General features: G+C 34.6%; 1 protein-coding gene across 4 annotated transcripts in view; it reads right to left on the bottom strand.

Annotated features, from left to right (window-relative positions):
• SOS1 (SOS Ras/Rac guanine nucleotide exchange factor 1) overlaps positions 1-24,954 on the bottom strand; it is a 124,822-nt gene that overhangs the window by 41,527 nt on the left and 58,341 nt on the right. For all 4 annotated transcript variants that reach the window (XM_045549445.1, XM_045549444.1, XM_045549443.1 and 1 more), the window contains 3 exons: positions 10,704-10,814; positions 10,527-10,625; positions 177-304 (listed from right to left, as the gene is read on the bottom strand). In XM_045549445.1, the coding sequence (XP_045405401.1) occupies positions 177-304; positions 10,527-10,625; positions 10,704-10,814 (338 nt within the window). The remainder of the gene's footprint in view (positions 1-176; positions 305-10,526; positions 10,626-10,703; positions 10,815-24,954) is intronic.

Below are 24,954 nucleotides of genomic sequence, written 5' to 3' on the forward strand. Positions count from 1 at the left end.
GGTTTTTCAAACAATAACAATTCTCTTGGCTTTGATGTCACTTCCTCTGAAAGACCAGGCTTGTCACTAAAACTATTTTCTTCATTGTTTACTTGAGGAGGGAACTGGGATCCCTGAATTTATACCACAATATTCAGGGTAAAAAGGAAGATATTTTAAAAAGTGAAAATATTCACCTCAGTCTTCGTTTTGCAAGACTTTTAGAACATATTTTTTCCATACCACTCTGCACATTAAGCAAAGCTGTTATTGCTTGTTTTAAACATTCCTTGTCTTCTTGATCTTCACTTTTTTCTTCTAACTGCTGTAAAGCCAAAAATGACAAATTTTGAACCAGTAGAACAGTTTTGGACAAAATAATAATAACCTTGTTTTATTTAAGGATAAAAATAACATTCAACTCTTTCTAGCACAATAAAATTTTATATGTGTTATAAAATATATTATTCTCTTCAAAAGTGTTTTTCTTTTTTGTGTATTACTATCTGTATTAAAAGGCAACCAAGTTTTCCACGTTAAGAAAAAAACACACAAGTAGCAGTGTTAAAAGATGGGTCACACTTTGTGATAGGCAGTAATATATACAGTTTCTCCAGTTGCCTGTTACTGAAGAAATGAGGAGCATAAACTGTATTTAACCATCATAGGATTTAGCACACCACTAGGCACATAGATGAGTTTTCTAAGTTTGGAATTTGCTCTTAGGTTTCTGATCCCGATATTATCATTGTAAGGTACTAGGAGGATAAGGAAGACAAATATACAGAGAAGGATGCATTATAGTGGAGAGGAATCTCAAACACAAAACCTAGGGTCAAATTTTGACTCAACTTGGGGAGAGTTACTTGATCTCTGAGCCTCACTTTTTCCATTTGCCAAAATGAGGCTAATAAAAGCCTGCCTTGCCTACTTTATGGGGTTGTTATTAAAAATCAAAGTACTTTTTAAATGTTAACACAATATAAGTGTAAATTGTTTTCTTTGAAATTTTACCACAGAATTAACATTAATGTCACGAAGAACTTTGTCAGTATCCACGTTAAGATTTTGAATAAAGCCAGCACTAGACATATTTATGAAACTCAAACACATTTTCTATTAGTGGCAAATATCTATTTATGACAGACTGTACTTAACAAACACTAAGTTATCAATACATAAAGTGGGTATAATTCAAGCAAGCAGTTAACAGAGGTATGAGTGATAATGCATCAGTGTCTTCTAAATCTTCTAAACCAGTTTCTGGCTACCAAAAAGGAAAAGTTAGAAATAACATTTTATCAATAGAGCTTTCATGCAACTATTTAAGTCCACCTACTCTCTACCATAAAGGAAAAGACTTGAGAAATAAAACCATAAAATATTCACAATAATTTATAAAGCAGTTTACTTTTCAATGAGCTTCATTATTCATTAGTATATTAGTACTTTAAGGATTTTATATTCTTGAGAGGTATTCCTTAAAGGTCAACAACACATTCCTTTCTGCTTCAATTGATAAAAATTAGTTATACACATGCACACATACATAGACACATCTTGTAACCTGTGAAAAGTAAACAGATTTTTTACTCAGTGTCCTAAAACGTTTTTATAAAAGTTATTTACTTAAAATACTTTAATGTTCAAATATTCCAGAAGTAATAAATACCGTATTGTAATATCTATTTAATTCTTAGCTTTCATTGTCTAAATTTCCTACATTCATTATTAAAAACTCATCATACTTTCCACTAGAAGATAATATGCATTTTTAGAAAAATATTCACGAAATTATGTTACGTGAAAGAAAAATCTATTCATGATAATTCCTAACCTAAAAAGGGTAATAAAGAAAAGATATTTTCCAAAGGATAAAAGACTTTAAAAATACATACATTAAAAAAATACTCAAATATTAATACCTTTTATTTGTAGCATTGGTCTTCACTATGGCCAGCTAGATTAAAGAAAGCCAATGACCAGGTATTCATAAAGAGAGATACTAGGTTTTTATTTAATGAACATTACTGGTACTCTGAAGGCTGGATTGCAGGTAATCTTTCAAAGTACTTTTCATTCCTATAATTCTAAACTATTTGCCTCTCACACATAGGACAGAATTTTTGGAGACAAATAAAATGTTACCATTGAGTTTAGGCTTTAAAGGCAGCAGATACTCTAACACTGAAAGTTACAGACATTGAGAAAAGGCAAATTTAATGAAAGTACCACTGAAGAATGAACCATTTCAATGAGTTGTTTCAGAATTTAATTATAAAAGTAAAGTCAAGACATATTCAAGTCAATAAGATACAAGGCAATTTTTCAGTCTTAAAGAATTAACATTAATATTAATAGGTGGGACAATATTGAGCCCTTGATATTTTGTACTTGATAATTTTTATTTTTATATTATTAATTCAGGTAAACATAACTAATGGCATACAAAATACACAATTCTAGTACACATAAAAAGAATTAGAAAAGAAAAATCCATTTGGACATAACTTTTGATTTTCTATTCTAAAAATGTTTCAAGTTTCTGAGTCATTTATCTGCCATTTAACTGTAGCACATTACATATTAGTATCTCAAAAATATTGTTAATATTTTTAAAACCACAAACCCAAAGTATATTTCAAACTCATAAAACTTTCCTGATTAAATAATTTTAAAGTGTCATTTTTACCTTCATAACATTAGGCAAGCATTTAAAAAAATTTCAGCATAATAAATGACCTTTCTTATAAGCATTCTTTGCTTCTTTTTACCAACATAGCTGATTTGAACTGGGCACTGGTGTGGAATAATTCAAGCTAACTACCATCAAAGGGGTGGCTTATTGTTGCTACAGAGACAAAGCAGGAGCACTTAGTATGTAAATGAGACTCAACAAAAGAGCATCCTTTTGTTACCAAAGTGATATTCAATACTATGCCTTTCATGGGTGGCTATTTAATAACATTGTCAATAGCAACAATTAAATTTTACAAATGCAGTTTATCTAGATAGTTTAAAAAATTATCAAGTCCTTACATTATAATGTATTATCATATATGAGATTGTATTTAAACTCATCTAAGGAATCATATTCTAAAGCAACAGTGAAAACTCATGCTCTATAGAGATGACAAAATTTATCTTTTCACAAGAAAGAAGCCACTTTTACCAGTGACTTTTTTTGGTCCCTTAGAAATACGTAGAAGGTCAGTAGTCAATATAGTGTATTGCATGTACAAAGAAAACCCTTGGAGATAAATGGGATTAAATTTAAGGCAATGTCAGAGGAAAAGGATACAATGAATACAATGGTATTCAGGAGAATAAAACTTAAGATTGTTTTATACATAAAAAATAAATTGTACCTGATGCATTTTATATTAATTCATTCACATATAATGGCTTCCCTTTGTTTAAAAAAGGAATACTTTAATTCATATATTTTTATTTCTAGAAATTAATTTTCTCCAACATGACATTATATAAAATGAAGGAACTACCATTTACTTAATGGCATAGACAGGATCAGAGCCCAAGATCCTGACTCTCATCCAGTGACCTTTTCACGATAGCACCCAAATAACTGAAATGACTTTGAAAAACCTAAATAGAAATTATTCATTAAAACCTATTTCATTAAAACAGGTAAACTGCAATGCACAAGGATGACAAAATATACAGTCAACAAATATACATTATAGTTGCCTAAGATTTGGGATATAAAAAGAAAGATCTTTATCTTAAATATTGTATATACATAAAGAGCTCATCATAAAATGTGAGAACACAAGCAACATGAGCTTCATGTTTTGATTTTGGAGTAGTCATTTGTAGACTGTTTGGTGAGACACTAAAGCAGATTACAACATGGAAAATACAGTTAAAGAGTAAACTTGATCTACCAGCCTTCTTAGCAAATGTATAGAATATTATCCCAATTATTCCAGAACTAATAATTAACCAGCTGCTGAGTAACTCAAGCCTTATGCTCCTGATTTTTTGCCATGTCATCACTTAAACATTCCATTAAAGGCTGAGGGAAAGAAAGTCAATGACATTCAAATAAATTTAATTATTCTTCTATGGTAGCAGCACATCTAAAAGGTATGGATGGAGAAGATGAAATTCTTAACTAAAATGAGATTTTAAGTCTGAAACCTTAAATAGGAAATCAACCCTAAAAATGTTAGGATAATCTCATTTTTGGAAATAAAATTTCTTAAAACCATCTCTCTGTTGTTAGAGAAAAAATTACCAGCTATAAATGCTGCTCATAGCAGTTAAAATTAAAAATTGGAGTAATAGCTATTTATTTACAATGGCATTATCCTATGTTTAGACATTCAACATCTGTGGTCAGATCAGATACCATTTAGCTCAAATGCTTGGAGCCCATGGACTCTGGATAAGAATTTCTAAATTTAGAAAACTGGTTCAAGGGAACGGACACTAGAGAAAACCTCTGTTGGGCTTATTTTTATTATACTCAGAGAGAAGCTATGTTTTCTAAATCTTTATTGTTGGTATTAAGACATTAGCTCATTGGCTATATAAAAAAATGGGTTGAAGTGTACATAGTTATTAAAATAAACCACATGAAGAGCATGAAGGAAAAGTAGATAAAAAATTATCTAGAGTAGAAGATGTTTTATACTTTCCACAGCTTCCAAACTGTGGAAAAACTTCAAACCAAAGGCAATGTGATAAATTAACATCAACTGCAAAATTTATTCTATTGGTTCTTCATTTAATCTTACCTAAAAATACATGTTTGTTATGATGTACTAAAAATTAAACCTGAACATGTTTTCTCTCAATTATTTTGCTAATTTTGTACTTTTTATTGCCAATGAAACCTAAGAAAGGTATAGAGATTTTAAGTGTTAAATTTTCAATTAGTTTTTTAAAAGAAAGCATACATAATATAACCAACCCCAACCCCAATTATATACACCTAGTTTTATTCAGATAATTAAGTTAGTAATTTTATATTCCCATGAGTTTTACCTGCCTATAATTCATCTATTTGAAAAATAATGTAGTTGTTGGCTTTTCATTAGATTTTTATGGAACTAAAATTAAATTTTAAAAATCTAAGATCAGGATGAAATAATTTAACTGGCCTAATGCAAAAAAAATTTTGTTTAAGAAAGCCAGTGTATACACTGAAGAATCAGAAAAATAAAAATAAATATAATTTTTATAATATGCCAAAAACTAATTGTTATGGGTTGAACTGTGTCCCCCCCCAACCCCGCCCCCCCCCCAAAAAAAAACATTAAAAGTCCTAAACTCTGGTACCTACAAATGTGATCTTATTTGGAAATAGGATCTTTGCAGATGTTATCATGTTGAGATGAGGTCATCCAGGATTAGGGTGAGCCCTGAATCCACTGATGTGGTTGGTGTCTTTATAAAAGAAAGGGAAGGAAGATTTGGATGCAAACACACAGAGAAGAATGTAAAACTGTCAAGAACTTGATGTGAAGATGGAGGCAAAGATTGGAGTGATGGCGTCTACAAGCCAAGGAATGCCAAGGATTGCTGGGATGCACCAGAACCTAGGAAAAGAGGCAGCAAGGATTCTTCTTTAGAGCCTTTAGAGAAAGCATGCCCCTGCCCACACCCTGATTGTGGACTTCTACCCTCCAGAACTGTGAAAGAATAAATTTCTGTTGTTTTTAAGCCACTCAGTTTGTGGTATTTTGCTATGGCAGCCTTAGAAGCTAATACACCAATGTATACATAACAATATAGATTTCAACCTGATTTTTAAAAGAAGAAAACTTACTTTCCCCTAGGTTACATGGACCTACCATAGTAGAAAGAGACTAGGTAATTCTCTAAGGAATAATTTAATTAGTTCAAAGTCAGCCTGGATGATTTTTTCCTAATGTTTGTCCGGGTATACCTTGGGGAGATAAAATCATATGTCTAAGGAATAAAGAAGAAGTTAATTTTTTTTTTCCCTTGAGGCAGGGTCTTGCCCTGTTGCCCAGGCTAGAGTGCTGCAGCATCATCATAACTCACTGCAACCTCAAACTCCTGGGCTCAAGCAATCCTCCTGCCTCAGCCTCCTGAGTAGCTGGGACCATAGGCACGTGCCACAACGACTGACTAATTTTTGTATTTTTTTTGGAAAGACAGAGTCTCTTTATGTTGCTTAGGCTGCTCTCAAACTCTTGGCCCCAAGTGATCGCCCCACCTTGGTTCCCAAAGTGCTAGGATTACAGATGTTAGCCACTGTGCCTGGCCTTATAAGTTAATATTTTTGTTGAGCCAAATGTGTACTGATTTGCTAACCTTCAAAATACTGGTCAACATATTTACTTAGCCCCAAGAAACAAGTCTATGTTTAATAAAGCAAATTAAACTTCACAGAGAAAAATCACAGTCTTGAAGCAATGTAGTATACAAAAAGGCACAAAGGAAGTTTTTTTTTACTTCATAAAAAATTAAGTTTTCAAGTTAAAGGGTCCAAAGACTTGACTGCTAACTTTGATGAAAGAAACAGTATTTTTTCAGTTTCAAGTATTATACTATTTTAAAAAATTTTTTAATTGACAAGTAAAAATGTATATTTATGGTATACGACAGGATCTTGGCTAAATCAAGGTATTTAACATATGCATTACCTCACATACTTATCTATTTTTTGTGGTAAGAATACTTAAAATCTACTCTCTCAGCAATTTTCAAGTATACAATACATTGTTATTAACCATGGTTACCATGATGTACAATAGACCTCTTGAACTTATTCTTCCTATTTAACTGAAATTTTGTGTCCTTTGACCAGTATCTCCCTAACTCCCCAACCCCTAGCCTTTGGTAACCACCATTTTACTGTTTCTATAAGTTCAAAAGTCTTATAGCTAAACTTTTATCTTTCAAATTTGTAAAGTTTACGGCAACCTAAGTTTCCAAAATAAATAGGAATTTTAAGGAAAACATATTTTTTTGCTTGGCTTTTTTTTTAGAGACCGAGTCTTGCTCTGTTGCTCAGGCTGGAGTGTAGTGGCACAATCATAGCTCACTGCAGCATCAAACTCCTGGGCTCAAGTGATCCTCCTGCTCAGCCTCCCGAGTAGTTAGAACTATAGGCACATACCACCATGCCTAATTTTTAAAATTTTGTTTATAGAAATGGGGTTCTTGCTATGCTGCCCAGGCTGATTGCAAACTCCTGGCTTCGAGGGATCCTCTTGCCTCAGCCTCCCAAATAGCTGGGATCACAGACTTGAGCCACTGAGCCTATCTGCCATTCATTTTTTAACAAACATTTATTGAATGCCTAAATGCCAGACACTATGCTAGGCATGAAAATTCAAAGATACATAGGGCTCAGTTCCATTCTTCATGGAGCACACAGTCTAATGACAAGGTAGACAATAAAAATGGAACAAGTTCTATAAAGAGGTGTGAAGAAAGTAAGGAGCTCAGTGAAAGGAGCAGTCTGGGGAACCAAAGGAAGCTTGTTAGAAGAACCAATATTTGAACAAATTCTTTGAATTTCCCAGATGAAAGGGGAGAAGAATTATTCCAGATAAATGGGGGGAAAAAGGACGTGTAAATGAACCCAAAACAAATTAGCAGCATATCCAGTGCTGCTAAGAAATTCTTTATGACTAAAACATAAGGTAGGTAGGATCAAAGTATTAAGAGATGAAGCTGGAGAGAGAGCTGCAGTGAGGCTAAAGAATTTAGACTTTGTGTCATAGATGATAGGGAGCCAACTGCATTTTTCAAACTAGGTCTTCCAGGAGGTTCGAACACCATGTAAGGAAGGTGCTGTGGTGGTCTGGGTAAGAAATGCTAAGGGCCTGGACTAAGGCAGTGTCAGTGACAGTGAACAAAACAGGCTGGATTCCAGAGTCATTTCTGGAGTCAAATTGTGAGAATCTGCTAATAAGGGAGAGAGAAAAATCAAGGATGGTGCTGTGGCTTCTGGTGAAGGATCTGAGCTATTCAACAAAGACACGGAATACAGGAAAAAGTACAGATTTGGGTAGACAGGGAGAGGGGGAAATGGTGAGGGAAGAAAGGAGTAAAATGTTACTATAAATTTAAGATATCTCCAAGAAGAAAAATCTCTAGTGATGAATATACTCAATATTTATATTTGTACTATGTATAAAATACTTTTACACACATTATCACGGTTGACAGAACCACCCAGTGAGAAAAGCATTTCACAAGTGAGGAAAGTAGGGCTCCAAAAGGTGAAATAACTTGTCCCAGGTCACGCAGCTAGTAGGCTACTGAGCTAGAACCAGAGAAGAAATGTCAGACTTCTTTCTAGTCTAGTGAGCTTCTGAGAGCCACTCCACTCCATAGATCAATTATGGCTCGTTTCCAATTGCCACTGATATCTTAGGGTTTTGCAGCCTCCCGCTGCCTCAGTTTTATGCAATCATAGCTGAGTCCAGAATTATCAAGTTCAGACTGGTACCTTGGGGTAACAGCAGTACCCAGAAAAAAAAAATAGAACTAGTAAGGATCATGTAGCTGGAAAAAAATCTTAGGCTCTTAAGAACTGAAAGGTGTTTCAGTTCGTCTGATGGAGGAAATTCCTATGATACTTTCCCTAAGTAATATCCATAAATACATTAAATTTTAAAAGAGCTCCACGGTCTAACTGATTTAGGAAATCTTAGAAAATAATTAGATTGCTTTATTGCCCATTTTTACAAAACTTTTAATATCCTAATATACACTGAAAATTTCTGGTAGTATAATTAAGGGTGCAATGTTCCCTAAACATATTTGATCACTGAACATCCCACCCAACTTTATTTAGAAAGTGTCTCATGAGACTAGCATCTCATAGAACATACTTTGAAAATATTGCTTGATGAAAATCATCACACAACCTAGTAACAAATACAAGTTAAAAATAAGTATAAACAGTACATTATTGTTGAGGGAATGCATAATAAAAAAGAATGATCACAGTCTGTGGATTAACTAGGCAAAGTTTTCTGCCCAATATATTGCTAATTTTAAAATGTAACTTAGGCAGTAATATGAACCAGGGATACATATGCTTAAATCAGTAGAAACCTTAAATTGCTGAATGATGCACTTATAAAATAAAAATTCTATTACCATGAGTTCCAAGTTTAAAAATTGTAATTGCCTGCACTTGGGGGTTGGGGGGAGTAAATAGTTAATTTCTCTTTTATTATTAAGAGGATTGGGTTTTATAGCTTTCTAAAGTTTCATCAAAGCTTCTTACTCTTATAAATTAATAACTGCTTTGATATTTCATATGGCTTTTGAATCTTTCAGAATTTCATTATAGGTTCAGGTAAAATACCCACTGTTACAGAAACCATTACCAAGAAAGATTCTGTATAACAAAACTGTTTGTAAATGTCCCATTATAATTATAGCTAGTCATAATGAATTTTGTATAAAGAATTATTTTATATACCAATGTTTCCTCTCTTAATTATCCTCTTAAGGTAATCATCCTATATTACCAAAGACCTTAAATGGTATGCTGTTTGCAATTTGGAATGGATTGCTAAGAGCTTTGTAATTCTGATTAGTGATTAAAATTACCTTTTAATTCCCTTAGTTCTTTTCCAATGCAAACATTCCTACTTGAGAAATCTAACTGAAGTCCAAATTACTACAGTGCAATTCAAAGAGAACTTGGAAAATGGAAGGAAAATGTAGGGATGAGAGTTCCTTCAGTTTACTAAACTCAGGTTTTCTATTTATTGATTCATTATAGAGTCCATTTCATCATCTGCTCCTACAAACTATAAATTGTGATTTCTAGTAATACATTCTCCATAAAAGAACCACGATACTAATCAGAATTTTTCTTTGATGAAACAAACATTCATTTAAAAGCTAAAGAAATAATAACGATATTAATGAATGTCTTGTTTGGTCTTTACAGGGCTAGTTCAGTAAAGGTAAGTAGAGTACCACTTTGAGCTACAGCACTGAATTATTTTATACAGACTAAGTTTCCCTTTTCCTTAGTTAACTTCAGTGGATAATAGGAAAAGAAAAAAAAAGATAAAACCCTTTCCTTTCAGTAAGTGCTTCTCAATATTTTGAACTATGATCAAATGGAGAATTTTTATTGGGATTATACAAATTCACTCTTTCTAAAGTAATGATAATCAGTTTAATAGAGATAGTTGAGCTATGAAAATTAGGTGAACTAACCTTTCCCATTACTTTGGCCTTATCCTTACACTGGGCCCCTTAGCTGAGTCCCTGAATCTACTGGGGTCCCCAAATGGAGAATGGGATTCGTAAATTCCCAATTCTTGTTTTCAAAGAATTGGCCATGTAAACAAAAAGGGCACGAAATAAAAATTCTAACAACTGCTTTAAAATTCACTACTAAAACTGAACACTACACTCTTTTGCATATTTATTTACACTTGCTTCTTAACTGAAAAAAGGAAATGGATAAACACTAATGTGCATTGGTACTAACATAATAATTTACAAATGAAGTAGTAAAAATAATTCATCATGCTTGAATATTTTATAAATAGCAATAAGAGTTTTCTTACCTTTAAAAGTTCAAAGTAATGTAGACAGTGGTAAACAGGGGCTAGAAGTAGCCTGGGCAAAACATACTGAACAGCTTCTTTGAAACCTTCGCCTATTGACTAGAAAAGAAAGTGATTTAATTTTTTTTAAAGTTTACTTTTCAGACATTGTACGTCTTGATTTAAAAATTACTATACCTGCAAATAAAGTGCTGCCCCAGGCTTTGATAACTGACTAAGGAAATGATCATGAAAACCAGGTCGTAAAATATCTCGAGCATACGATTCATATGGATCAAATGCCAGTTCCTTAGAAAATAAAGAAAGTAAAACATAAATCATCTTTCACCAAAGTAAAACATAAATGATCTACCACTATAAACACAGAAAGATTAAATTATGTGCATGTCTAGGCCAGCACAATTATATATTTCTTTTAAAACCTCTAAACAAAAATTCTGACAATTATAATGTTAATAGAATACCAATATTCTCAAGTATGCTTTCTGATGAGTAATAGGATCCTTATATGTTATGATACCTCTCATTAAAGGATTCTAGTACAGTATTACTAAGAAACACAGCCATAAAAGTGGTCAGACTTTTGGGTCTGGAAAACAAAGTTTAACCTGAACAATGAAGAATATAGATATCTACAACTAGGTAAGGTGTAAACATTTAGAATACTGATGCCAGACATCTACTTTCTTAGTTTTTTCTTGGTGGTAGACTTTTACTTTCTTATTCTGTAAACCAGAGGTAACAGTTTATATCATTTAAAATTCATTGTTACAGTTTCATAAAACAATTAAACAGCAATTTAAACCAAACTGCCAAAAAATTATACCATCATTAATATCACTAATCATTAATAAACTAAATTCTAGTGACTAGGTCTAAAAGAGTAGAATCTACTGGTTTCAATCATTCCTGAGTAAAAAGAGAGTGGGTATCTTGATTTTAGCAGGAGGAATAGGGTTGCAACTCTTTTTTATCCTGTGCCTTATCCCAGGTACAAAGCTATTATGAAAATGGTGCTCGATATTCTAGCAAGAGCTCTTTTCCATAAAGGGTGAATCTAGAAAGAGGAAGAGGAAGGACATCTAGTGGAGGAGCATAGTAGAAGGAAGTAGGAGGGAATTAAAGAACAAATGATGGTTATGTATTAATTACCCTTAATGTTGTTTTTCAGATTGTTTTTAAAGATAAGATTGAATAGTAGCAACACCAGATCAGAAACCAGACCTGAGAACTGGATCCTAGTTCATTTCCCAATTTTAACACCTTCAACTGTCTTTTTTTTTTTTTGAGACAGAGTCTCGCTCTGGTGCCTCAGCTAGAGTGCTGTGGCGTCAGCCTAGCTCACAGCAACCTCAAATTCCTGGGCTCAACCGATCCTTCTGCCTCAGCCTCCAGAGTAGCTGGGACTACAGGCATGTGCCACCATGCCCGGCTAACTTTTTGCTATATATTTTTAGCTGTCCAGATCATTTCTTTCTATTTTTAGTAGAGATAGGGTCTCACTCTTGCTCAGGCTGGTCTCGAACTCCTGACCTCGAGTGATCCTCCCAGCTCGGCCTCCCAGAGTGCTAGGATTACAGGCGTGAGCCACCACGCCCGGCCTCAACTGTCTTCTAAACTAAGAATTTCTATAACATAACACCAGAAATTGCAGTCCATTGTATATTTTACAGAATGGATACTAAGGTTTCAACAATAACAACAGGAAAGAAGTATGAATAGAGTGGATGGGAGAGAGGATTAAAAATGTGATTAGATGCTTGGGTCTCTTCAAACTGCTAGAAATTATCATATGCAGCAGACATGTTTGTCCTCCTCCCCTTTCAGTAAGCCCTAATTATAGAATTTTTATAGCTATAGATAATGGAAAAGCTTTGTACAGTATAGCAGTTTAAGAGTATAGGCTTTGGAGTCAACTCCCCAGGTTCCAATTCTGACTCTACTACTTATTAGCTATGTGACCTTGAAGAAACTACTTATTTTTTCAAAGCCTACTTCCTCACTGGAAAATATGGATAATATTTATTTCACAGGGTTAAGGAATTAAATATCATATGTAAAGTGCTTATAAGAGTGTCTGGCACAGAGTCAGCACTGAATAAATGGTAGCTAGTATTATCATTCTAAAATAGATTTAAAAAAATATTGACAATTAACTAGGAATCCAAACTCTCACCACATAGTTTTATTCTTGAGGACAAATCTGTAGAATAGCAAGCACTTCTAAGAATCCAGGTATGAGTTAACAAATGAATTTATGATAGGTTCATTGGTTAAAATGTAACAAAATTCTTACAAAAATATAAATTGTTAATACACATAATTAACAGAAAAGTACACAGAACAGCCTAACCTAACTATACCCACCATTTAACTAAAAAAAGCTCAACATTTTATATTTACTTGCCTCAGCCTTTTTAAAAAATAAAATAATATAGATGCAATTGATCTCAGTAGGCTCCCTTTCACAAGCCTATCTCTTCTGCTGATTCCCACAGGTAGTCATTATCCTGAATTTGAATCTTATCATTGCCATGTATGTTTTTATAACATAATTACATATGTATCAAGAAACAAGGCAATGCATTGTTTTGCATGCTTTCAAACTTTATATAAAATATCATAATACATATATTCCTCTGCAAGTTGCTTTTTATACTCAAAGCAGTTTTCAAGATTTATCCATTTTGATTCATGTAGTTCCAGTCAATTTATTTTAAAACTGTCCATTTTACTATTTGAATTTATTTCTGTTCTTTAATCCATTCTCTACTGATAGGCATTTAAATTGTTTCCTATTTTTCACAATTATAAACAATCCTCTAATTAACACTTGGTATAGAGGGATACTTTGTCTGATTGTACTTCATTTTTATGGTGCTTCGCAGACAGTCATTTTTTACAAATTGAAGGTTTATGGTAACCCTGCCTCAAGCAAGTCTATGGGCCCCATTTTTCCAACAGCACATGCTCACTTCATGCCTCTGTGTCACATTTTGGTAATTCTTATAATATTTTAAACTTCATTATGACTATATCTGTTATGGTGATCTGTGATCTTTGATGTTACTATTGTTTGGGGGCGCCACAAACAGTGCCCATATATGTTGGTGAATTTTACTGATAAATGTTGTGTGTGTTCAGATTGGACCACCAACCAGTTGTTCCCCCATCTCTTCCCCTCTCCTCAAGCGTCCCCATTCCCTGAGATGTAACAACAATATTAATAACTCTACAGTGGCCCATAAGTGTTCAAGTAAAGGAAGAGTCACACATCCTATTTTAAATAAAAAACTAGAAATGATTAAGCTTAGTGAGGAAGGCAGGTCAAAAGCCCAGCTAGGCGGAAAGCTAGGCGGAAAGCTAGGCCTCTTGCACCAAATATCCAAGTTGTGAATGCTAAGAAAAAGTTCTTGAAGGAAATTAAAAGTGCTACTCCAGTGAACATACAAATGATACGGAGGTGAAACAACCTTATTGTTGATATGAGGAAAATTTCGGTGGTCAAACAAGCCACAACATTCTCTTAAGCCAAAACCAGATCCCGAGCAAAGCCCTACCTCTCTTCCAGGCTGAGAGAGGTGAGGAAGCTGCAGAAGAAATGTTGCAAGTTAACAGAGGTTTGTTTATGAGGTTTAAGGAAAGAAGCTGTCTCCATAACATAAATCTGCAAAGTGAAGCAGCAAGTGCTGATACAGAAGCTGCAGCAAGATATCCAGAAGATCCAGCTAAGATCACTGATGAAGGAGAAAGCAAGATTTTCAATGTGGATGAAACAGCTTTCTATTGGAAGAAGATGCTATCTAGGACTTTCATAGCTAGAGAGGAGAAGTCAATGCCTGGCTTCAAAGCTACAAAGGATAGGCTTACTCTCCTGTTACGGGCTTATGCAGCTGATGGCTTTAAGTTGAAGCCAATGCCCATTTACCATTCTGAAAATCCTTGGGCCCTTAAGATTTATGCTAAATCTACTCTGCCTGTGCCTTACAAATGGAACAGCAAAGCCTGAATGACAGCACATCTGTTTCTGGGATGGTTTACTGAATATTTTAAGCCCACTGTTGAGACCTACTGCTCAGAAAAAAAAAAGATTCCTTTTAAAATAAGGACATCACTCCTAGTCACTGAAGAGCTAGCTCTCTGGTGGAGACGTACAAAGAGACTAATGTTTTCATGCCTGTTAACACAATATCCATTCTGTAGCCCATGGATCAAGGAGTAATTGTGACTTTCAAGTCTTATTATTTAACAAATACATTTTGTAAGGCTATAGCTGCTATAGATAGTGGTTTCTCTGATGGATCTGGGCAAAGTAAATTGAAAACGTTCTGGAAAAGATTCACCATTCTAGATGCCATTAAGAACATTCATGATTCATGGGAGGAAATACAAATGTCCACATTAACAGGAGTTTGGAAGAAGTTGATTCCAACCCTCATGAATGACTTAGGGGTTTGAAACTTCCGTGGAGGAGGTAACTGCAGATGTGGTAAAAACAGCAAGAAAATTGTTAAGTGAAGCCTGAAGCTGTGACTAAATTGCTACAACTGCATGATAGAACTTAACAGATGAGTTGCTTCTTACAGATGAAAAGTGAAGAAAGTGGATCCTTGAGATGGAATCTGCTCCTGGTGAGGATACTGCAAACGTTGTTGAAACGACAAGAAAGGATTTTGAATATAACATAAATCCAGTTGATAAAGCAATGGCAGCGTTTGAGAGGGTTTTCTCCAATTTTGAAAGATATTCTACTTTTAGTCAAATGCTATCAAACAGCATTGCCTACTACCGAGAAATCTTTCATGAAAAGAAGAGTCAATCAATGTGGCAAGCCTCATTGTCATGTTATTTTAAGAAATTGCCACAACCACCCCAACCTTCAGCAACCACCATCCCGATCAGTCAGCAGTCATCAACATTGAGGCAAGACCCTCCACTAGCAAAAAGATTGCAACTTGCTGAAGGCTCAGATGATTATTAGCACTTTTTAGCAATAACGGATTTTAAAATTAAGGTAAGTACAGCTTTTAGATATAATGCCATTGCATACTTAATAGACTATAGTATACTGTAAACATAAATATTATACATATTGGGAAACCAAAAAATAAGCGTGACTTGCTTTATTGTGATATTCACTTTATTGCGGTGGTCTGGAACTGAATCCACAATATCTCTGGGGTACCCTTATGTCTTATTGTGTACATATGCATAAATATTTTTTAGAGCATATAAACGAGAAGGGGATGTTGCTTTTTACAAAGTGGTTTTATCAATTTACGTACTAACCAGCAGTGACTTTTCCCAATTGGCCACATACTTCACTGCCAACATTTGGTACTATTAACACTAGACTTCAAAAATTTGTCAGTCTGATATGTGCAAGTATGTCAGTGTTATTTTTATGTGCATTTCCCTGATTACTAGCAAGGCTGAGAATCTACTCATCTGGTTTTTGGCCATTTGTGTCTTATCTTCTGAGAACTGCATGTTAATGGCCTTCGACCATCTCTGTTAGCTTGTTGTCTTTATTCTTTGATATTTTCTTTTAAAAAAATAGCTTTATTGAGATATAGTTCATATTCAATTCACCCATTTAAAAGGCAAAATTCAATGATTTTTAGTCTATTCACAGAATTATACAACCATCATCACAATCAATTTAAGAATATTTTCATCACCCCAAAAAGAAACCATATACTCTTTAGCTATTACCTCCCAATCTCCTAACATCCCTCAGCCCTAGACAACCATGGATCTGCTTTCTGTCTGTATGGATTTGCCTATTCTGGATATTTCATATACATGGAATCATACAACAGGTAGTTTTTTGGGACTGGCTTCTTACATTCAGCATAAAGTTTTTAAAGTTCATCCATGTTGTAGCAATGTATCAGCACTTCATTTTTTTTTTAATTTTTTTTATCATGGTAAAATATACATGAAATTTACCATTTTAGCCATTTTTAAGTGTACAAATCAGTGGCATCAAATACACACACAATATACAGCCATCACCACTATCCATCTCTGGAACTGAACTCTTTGATCATCCCAAACTGAAACTCTGTACCCATTAAACGATAATTCCCCATTTCTTCCTCCCCTAAACTCTTGATAACTTCTACTTTCTGTCTCTATGAATTTTATTACTCTAGTTACCTCTTATAAGTGGAAATACATAATATTTGTCCTTTTGTGTCTGGCTTATTTCATTAGCATGTTTTCAAGGTTCATCCATGTTGTAGCATGTGTTAGAATTTCATTCCTTTTTAAGGCTAAATGATATTGCATTGTTTGTATTTACCATATTTTGTTTATCCATTCATCTGTTGATGGACACTTGTGTTATTTCCACCTTTTGTCTATTGTGAATAATACTGCTACAAATATTGGTATACAAGTATCTGTTTAAATCTCTGCTTTCGATTCTTTTGGGTATATACCTAGGAGCAGAACTGCTGGATCATATGTTAATATTTAACTTCAGGCCAACCAGCAACACACTATTTTCAATAGCAGTTGCACCATTTTATGTTTCCATCAGTAACATATGAGGGTTCCAATTTCTCTACAACCTCAACACCTGTTATTTTCCATTTTTGTTTTTAATTCTAGCCATCTTAGTAGGTGTAAAGTGGTACTTCATAGTAGTTTGAATCTGTCTTTCACTAATTACTAATGATGTTGAGCAACTTTTTATGCACTTTTTGGCTGTATATCTTTCTTTCTTTCTTTCTTTCTTTTTTTTTTTTGAGACAGAATGTCACTTTGTTGCCCTGGCTAGAGTGAGTGCTGTGGTGTCAGCCTAGCTCACAGCAACCTCAGACTCCTGGGCTTAAGCGATCCTACTGCCTCAGCCTCCCGAGTAGCTGGGACTACAGGCATGCACCACCATGCCCGGCTAATTTTTTCCATATATATTTTAGTTGGCTAGATAATTTCTTTCTATTTTTAGTAGAGACAGGGTCTCGCTCTTGCTCAGGCTGGTCTCGAACTCCTGACCTCAAGCGATCCACCCACCTCGGCCTCCCAGGGTGCTAGGATTACAGGCGTGAGCCACCGTGCCGGGCCAGTATATCTTTCTTGGAGAAACATCTATCCAAATACTTTATTCATTTTTAAATTGGGCTATTTTTTATAAGAGATTTTTAATAAATACTAAATACTAGACCCTCATCAGATATATGATTTATATAAATTTTCTCCCTTTCAGTACGTTGTCTTTTCACTTTCTTGATGGTATCCTTTGAAGCACAAAAGTTTTTAATTTTGAAGAAATTCAAATTATATTTTATGTAGTAGCTTGTGCTACAAAAATCTTTTGCCAAATCCACAGTCATGAAGACTTGTCCCTGTTTTCTTCCAAGAGTTTTATAACTTTAGCTCTTCCATGAAGTCTTTAATCCATTTTAATTTTTGGATATGGTACAAGCTAAGGGTCCAACTTCATTCTTTTGTGCTTTGTTAATGGTGTCTTTTCTTGAATAGAAGTTTTAAAACTTTAATTTTTTCCCTTATGGTATGCTCTTTCTATGTTTGTTTGTTTGTTTGTTTGTTTTTAAAAGTCTTGTTCTGTTAGCCTGGCTAACAGATCTGTTAGTGGCATGATCATAGCTCACCGCAACATCAAACTCCTGGGCTCTAGCAATCCTCCCGTCTCAGCCTCCTGAATAGCTGGGACTACAAGTGTGTACCACCATGCCTTGCTAATTTTTTCTGTTTTAGTAGAGCGAGGTCTTGCTCTTGTTCAAGCTGGTCTCAAACTCCTGACCTCATGGGATCCTCCCACCTTCGCCTCCCAGAGTGCTAGGATTACAGGCGTGAGCCACCACGCTCAGCCTCTATGTGTTCTTTAGGAAACCTCAAAGTCATAAATATGTTCTATATTTTATTCTGTACTTCTAAAGTTTTGCTTTTCATTTTTAGATTTTTAATCTATTGAGAACCTTTTGTGAATGATGTGAGCTATGGAATGAATTTTTTTCCATATGAATAACCAGTTTTGACTGAGCATCATTAATTATTAATAGTTCATTCTTTCCCTAAGGTAATCTCTGTCACATATCAGAAGTGTGTACATATATTTTTCAGGTCTCTCTATTCTGTCCCACTAATTGTTACCTGCACCAATATTACAGTCTTATTTACTGTGGCTTCATAATAAATCTTAACATGCAATAAGATGAAATCCTCTCAATTTGTTCTTACTCGAAATTGTTATTTTTGTTCCTCATTCTTATCCAGGAATTTTAGGATCAGTATGTTATGCACTAAATTTATATTTTGGGGACAACTGGCATCATTACAATTATTGAGACTTTCCATCCAGGAACATGGTATTTCCATTTATTCAGATCTTCCTTATGAATCTAATTATTTTATAACTGTCTTAACAAAGGTCTTCCACATCTTTAGTCAGGTTTATTTCTGAGTACTTACAGTCTTATTTCTACAGTGAATGGGGCCTTTTCCCTTAAGTATTATATATTCAGTGGCTTATAACTGATCATAGTATGCTTCCATTTTTGTTTGTTTTGTTTTTCTGAGATAAGGTCTTGCTCTCTTTTGCCCAGGCTAGCGTGCTGTGGTGTCATTTCATCACAGTTCTAAAAAATTTTGAAGTGCATGTTAGTATTCTTCCATGATTAAAAGATTTCTATCTGTAGTTATTCTAGTCTTCTTTGGGAAGAAAAAGAAGTTTCTCTTTTTCTCCTGTCCGTTTCTACTTCTTCTACTTTGGGGCTTTATAATCAGGTGCTCACATATTCATGGTTGTGCTTTTCCTTTTTTCCCCCTTGATCAAGCTTAAAAGAAGTTTTGTTATATCTATTGTTTGTTTTCTGATTAATCAATTCTGTTCTTCTCTTACTTCCTTGCTTATATTCTCTTAAGTTTATCATGTTATCTTTCCTGTTTCTTGGAAAGAAACTCATTTAATTATTCCTATTTTTTTAAAAAAATGTGTCAAATTCTACACTGTTTTAAAGCAGTTTCTCTCTGCACTGCTTTGGCTGCTGCTATGGTCTAATTCATATTGGAATTTAATCCCCAACGCAACTGTGTTAAAATATATACAGCTGACCCTTAAACATGTGTTTAAACTGCCTGAGTCCACTTATACACAGATCTTTTCAACCAAATATGGATTGAAAATACAGTATTTGTGGGACATGAAAGCCATGTAAACAAAGGGCCAACTTTTTGTACGTGGACTCTACAGGGCTGATGCAGGACTTGAGTGTGTGTGGATTTGGGTATACACAGGTGGCCCTAGAACCAACGCCCTGTGTGTACCAAGGGGTGGCTGTGTATGCATATATACACATACACACAGTCATCCTTCAGGATCCATGGGTAATTGGTTATAGGACCCCATGCAAATAACAAAATCCAGGGATGCTTAAGTCTCATATATAATTGTGTAGTGTTTGGATATAACCTATGTACAATGTCCCGTATACTCTAAATCATCTCTAGATTACTTATAATACCTAATACAATGTAAATGTTACACAGTTGTTATACTGTTTTGTTTAGGGAATAATGACAAGAAAAAAAAGTCTGTACATGTTCAGTACAGATGCAACCAGCTTTTTTCCCCTCGAATGGTTTTTTTTTTTTTTTCTGAGACAGAGTCTTGCTCTGTTGCCCTGGCTAGAGTGCCGTGGCATCAGCCTAGCTCACAGCAACCTCAAACTCCTGGGCTCAAGCGATCCTCCTGCCCCAGTCTCCTAAGTAGCTGGGACTACAGGCGTGCGCCACCACACCTGGCTAATTTTTTTTCTATTTTTAGTAGAAAAAGGGTCTTACTCTTGCTCAAGCTGGTCTCGAACTCCTGACTTCAAGTGATCCTCCCACCTTGGCCTCCCAGAGTGCTAGCATTACAGGTATGAGCCATCGCACCTGGGCCCCCTGAATAGTTTCAATCTGCAGTTGGTTGAATCCACAGATACAGAGAGCCTACTGTGTATATGCCTGTGTGTGTGTATGTGTATATGTAAAATCAAACCTGTGACTTTGATTTTTTTAATCTTCTGTAGCCTTAGTAACCTGTTTCTGTCTGATCAATTAATTTCTGATGGAGATGTGTTAAAATTTCCTACTATGACAGCAAATTTTTGCATTTCTCCTTCTAATTGTGTCAGTTTCTACTTCTATTTTGGGGCTTTATAATCAGGTGCATACATGTTCGTGGTTGTTATATCTTCATGATATTGTCCCTTTTAATATTAGGTGGTGTTCCTATTTTTCCCCCAAAGCTTACTTTGTCTAATTATATCAATTAATTTCAATTCATATTGGTATACCAACTTCCTGTGTTTTTATATGTTATGATTTTTCAATCCCTTTACCTTAAATATTCCTGTGATTCTAAGTACATCTCTTGTAAGATGTATAAAATGATTTTTTTTTCTTTTTTGGTGACAGGGTCTCATTCTGTCATCCAGGCTAGAGTGCAGTGGCATCATCACAGTTCACTGCAACCTCCAATTCCTGGGCTCTGGGCTCAAGCAATTAAATTGGCTGAGTTTCATCAGTTTACGTTTACTGAGTTTCTAATGTAGTTGGATTTATTTGTGTCATACTATTTTGTTTTCATTATCACTGTTTTTCTTTGCTTCATTTATTTTATTTATTTGTTTTTTTGAGATGGAGCCTTGCTCTGTTGCCCGGGCTAGAGTCCTGTAGCGTCAGCCTAGCTCACAGCAACCTCAAACTCCTGGGCTCAAGCAATCCTACTGCCTCAGCCTCCCGAGTAGCTAGGACTACAGGCATGTGCCACCATGCCTGGCTAATTTTTTCTCTATATTTTTAGCTGTCCAGATCATTTCTTTCTATTTTTAGTAGAGACGGGGTCTCGCTCTTGCTCAGGCTGGTCTCGAACTCCCAACCTTGAGCGATCCTCCCACCTCGGCCTCCCAGAGTGCTTAGGATTACAGGCGTGACCCACCGCGCCCAGCCGGGTTCATTTATTCTTTCCTATTATTAGTGGAAATGACAGAAAGTGTTACTATAGTTCTTTTCCCCAGATACATTGTAAGCTGTAGGTAGCACTTCTTTTGCTGATTTTCCTAAATGTTTTAAAAAATAAAATATGGTTACCTATACATTTTTCAGAGTTTATAGCTGTTATTCAATCACAAATACAAGTCCATTTTACATACAGTACATTATATTATTGATACCTAGAAATATAGTTTAACTTTTCCTCCTTGAAGACAAAATATAAAATTTGGTTTTCAAACTGTTCAGTGGCTCATAAATTTACCAATTCATTTACCAATCTCTTTCTCACCATTAGTTCTTGTATTTCTTGACTTCTGAGTACAACTTTCCTTCTTGCTAAAGAACATTTAATACTTCCTGTAATGAGTGTCTCTGTGTAGTAACCTCTCTTGGTCATTGTATGTTTGAAATGGTTTTTGTTTCTCATTTTCTGATAAATGAAGGTATAATTTACATAAAGTCCAAAATTTGATGAATTTTTGTTTGTATATGCATTTGTGTAACCATCACCCAGATAAAGAAATAGAACATTTCTAGCACCTCAGAAAGCTTTCATGTTCCCCAACCACTATTGGAATTACCTCTATTCCCAAAGATTCGGTTTACGTTTTTGAACTTTGTATAGATGGAAATATGTAGCATGTACTTTCTTATTTCTTATTTTGCCAACATTATGTTGCTGCTTTTATCAGTAATTCACTTTTTATTGCCACATATCATTTCAATGTGTGAATATACCACTAATTATTCACTATGAATTCACCCCCACCCACAGCAATGTAGAGTTCCAACTGCTCCATGGTTTTAAATTGCATTTTCTTGATGAATAATGATGTTGAGCACCTTTTCTTCTTTCGTGAAGTACGTACTCAAGTCTTTTATCTATTTAAAAAAAAAATCCCTGAGCTATCTGTCTTTTAGTTATTGACCTGCAGTTCTTTACATACTCCAGATATAAGTCTTTCATTGGCTATATACATTATTAATACAAATATTGTCTTTCACTCTATGGCTTGCCTTTTCACTCTTAAATTTTATCTGTTGAACAGATGTTCTTAGATTTAATGTAGAAAGTCCAGTTTACCAATTTTTTCTTTTATGATTAGTGCTTTGTGTCCTGCTTAAGAAATCTTTGTCTATCCCAAGGTCATGAAGATCTTATGTTTTCTCCTGCATACTTTACTAAATTTTGTACTCACTCTTGAATAACAGTGTAGTTGGGTAGAAAACTCTATTTTCCCTTAGTACTTTGACAGTACTACTCAACTGACTGCCAGACTCATTGTTAAAGAGAAACCTGTCATTCTAATTATTGTTCCTTTGCAGGTAATGTTCTCTTTTCTCTCTCATAGTTTTTAAGATTTTCTCTTTATCCAGATGTTCTATAATTTCACTACCATGCTTTTAGCTGTGGGTTTATTTTTATTTATCCTGAACATATTTGGAGTTCTTTTTTGATCTGGGAACTAATGTCATTTCTGAAAAACTCTCAATTTTTTATCTCTTCAAATAATGCTTCTCCATTGTTCTCTTTGCCTGGAACTCCTATTAGATGTATATTGAGACTCTCAGTGTGGCCTTTATTATTTTTAATTGGTCCTTCATATTTATCTTGGTCTTTGTGTCATATTCTCAGTGAATTGCTCAATTCCATCTTCCAACTTACTAATTTTATCTTTTTTCCCCAAAATTATTAATTTTTATTTTTTTAGAGATGGGGTCTCATTTTGTCACCCAGGTTGGAGTATACTGTTATAATCACAGCTCCCTGTAGCCTTGAACTCCTGGGCTCAAGCAATCTTCCTGCTAAATTCAGGTTCCTGAGTAGCTAGGACTACAAGTGCATGCCACCCTGCTTGGCTAATTTTTAAATTTTTATTTTGTTGAGATGGGGTCTTGCTATGTTGCCCAGGCTGATCTCACACTCCTGGCCTCAGGAAATTCTTCCGTGTCAGCCTCCCAATAGTGCTAGGATGACAGGTATGAGCCACTGGGCCCAGCTAATTTTACCCTTGACTGGGTTGAGCAAATGTTACACTACATAATGAATTATTTCAATGCCTATATATTTAATTCTCAATATTTCTAATTGTTTCTTTTGATATCTATCTGTTCTTGTTTCCTTTCTGCCTATATTTGTTTCACAATGTCTTCTTTATAAATGGATCATCGTTCTTTACTTATCTCTATGAGCATCTTTTAAACTTTTTGTGTGTCTCATTGTACAAAATTAATTTCATCTGGAATAAATTCATGTTGTAATTGTTGATTCTGTTTGATATTTCTGAGAATTAGAATTTGTCTAGAATTAGAAATTGGAATTTTTTTTTACCATAGGCTTCTTAGTGGGATGCTTTTAATTTTTGGTCTCCTTTTTTGGTCTCATCCCTATAAAATCACTCTTCCAAACCAGAACTGCTCTTTAGATGTTCTGGGGCTCAGGCTTTATGATCATATTGGCTTAATATCATGGGAAACTTTAAGTTATTATTGTAAGGAAGAGTTTTTGTCTCCCCACCTCATATCCACAACAACTTTCTATAAAACCTTACTGTAGACAGCAGGTTGGCAGGTTTTCCCGGCTTCCTATTATAAGCAGGGAGTTGGAGCAAGAAACCTTGCTCTGGCTTTCATGGAGCACATTTAGTCCTCATTGTCCTTAAGACCCTAAACACCCAGATAACAGAACTCACTACCCTGAATGTCTATTCCATTTCTGATCTTGTTTTTGAGTCTAGTTATGTATATTCCACTTTTTTTTTTTAAATCAGCCAAACATTGTTAACCAATACTTTTTTCTTTTTATACATTATTACCTCTGTGTGATTAGAGCAAGAAAGTAGTAGATGTGGTGATGCTTGAAATTACCATTTGATTTTGCTTTAGTGTCTTAATAAAAAAATTTTTTTACAAGCTCAATACTGTGTTATAATAACAGTGGATTTTAGAGTGAGAACACAGAAATAGCAAGAAACCTCAGAATAACTCTCCATGCTAACTTATCAGGACTTACTCATATATTTTAGCATTTGAAATATCTAAGGGAAAGGTTACCTGTTTTTCTACCTCAGGATATCTGAATAAGGCCCCTGGACCTTATTTTCCTATTCACTTAATTCTTCCCATTCTAAATAATAATGCAATCATCACATATTGAGTAGCTTACTCTGTGAAGGTGGTTAGCTAAATACTTCAGATAGGTTATTTTATTTAATTTTCACAAAAATACTGAGTCCTATTATAGGGTGAGTAACCCTAATCCAAAATGTTTGGGACCAGAAATGTTTCAGATTTGGGATTTTTTCAGATTTTGGAATATCTGTAGTATAGTTACTGGTTCAGCATCCCTAATCTGAAAATCTGGAATCAGAAAAGCTTCAATGAGCATTCCTTTGAGCATCAGGCTAGTGCTCAAAAT

Source organism: Lemur catta, chromosome 4 (genome assembly GCF_020740605.2).
Source record: "Lemur catta isolate mLemCat1 chromosome 4, mLemCat1.pri, whole genome shotgun sequence".
NCBI classification, from domain to species: Eukaryota; Metazoa; Chordata; class Mammalia; order Primates; family Lemuridae; genus Lemur; species Lemur catta.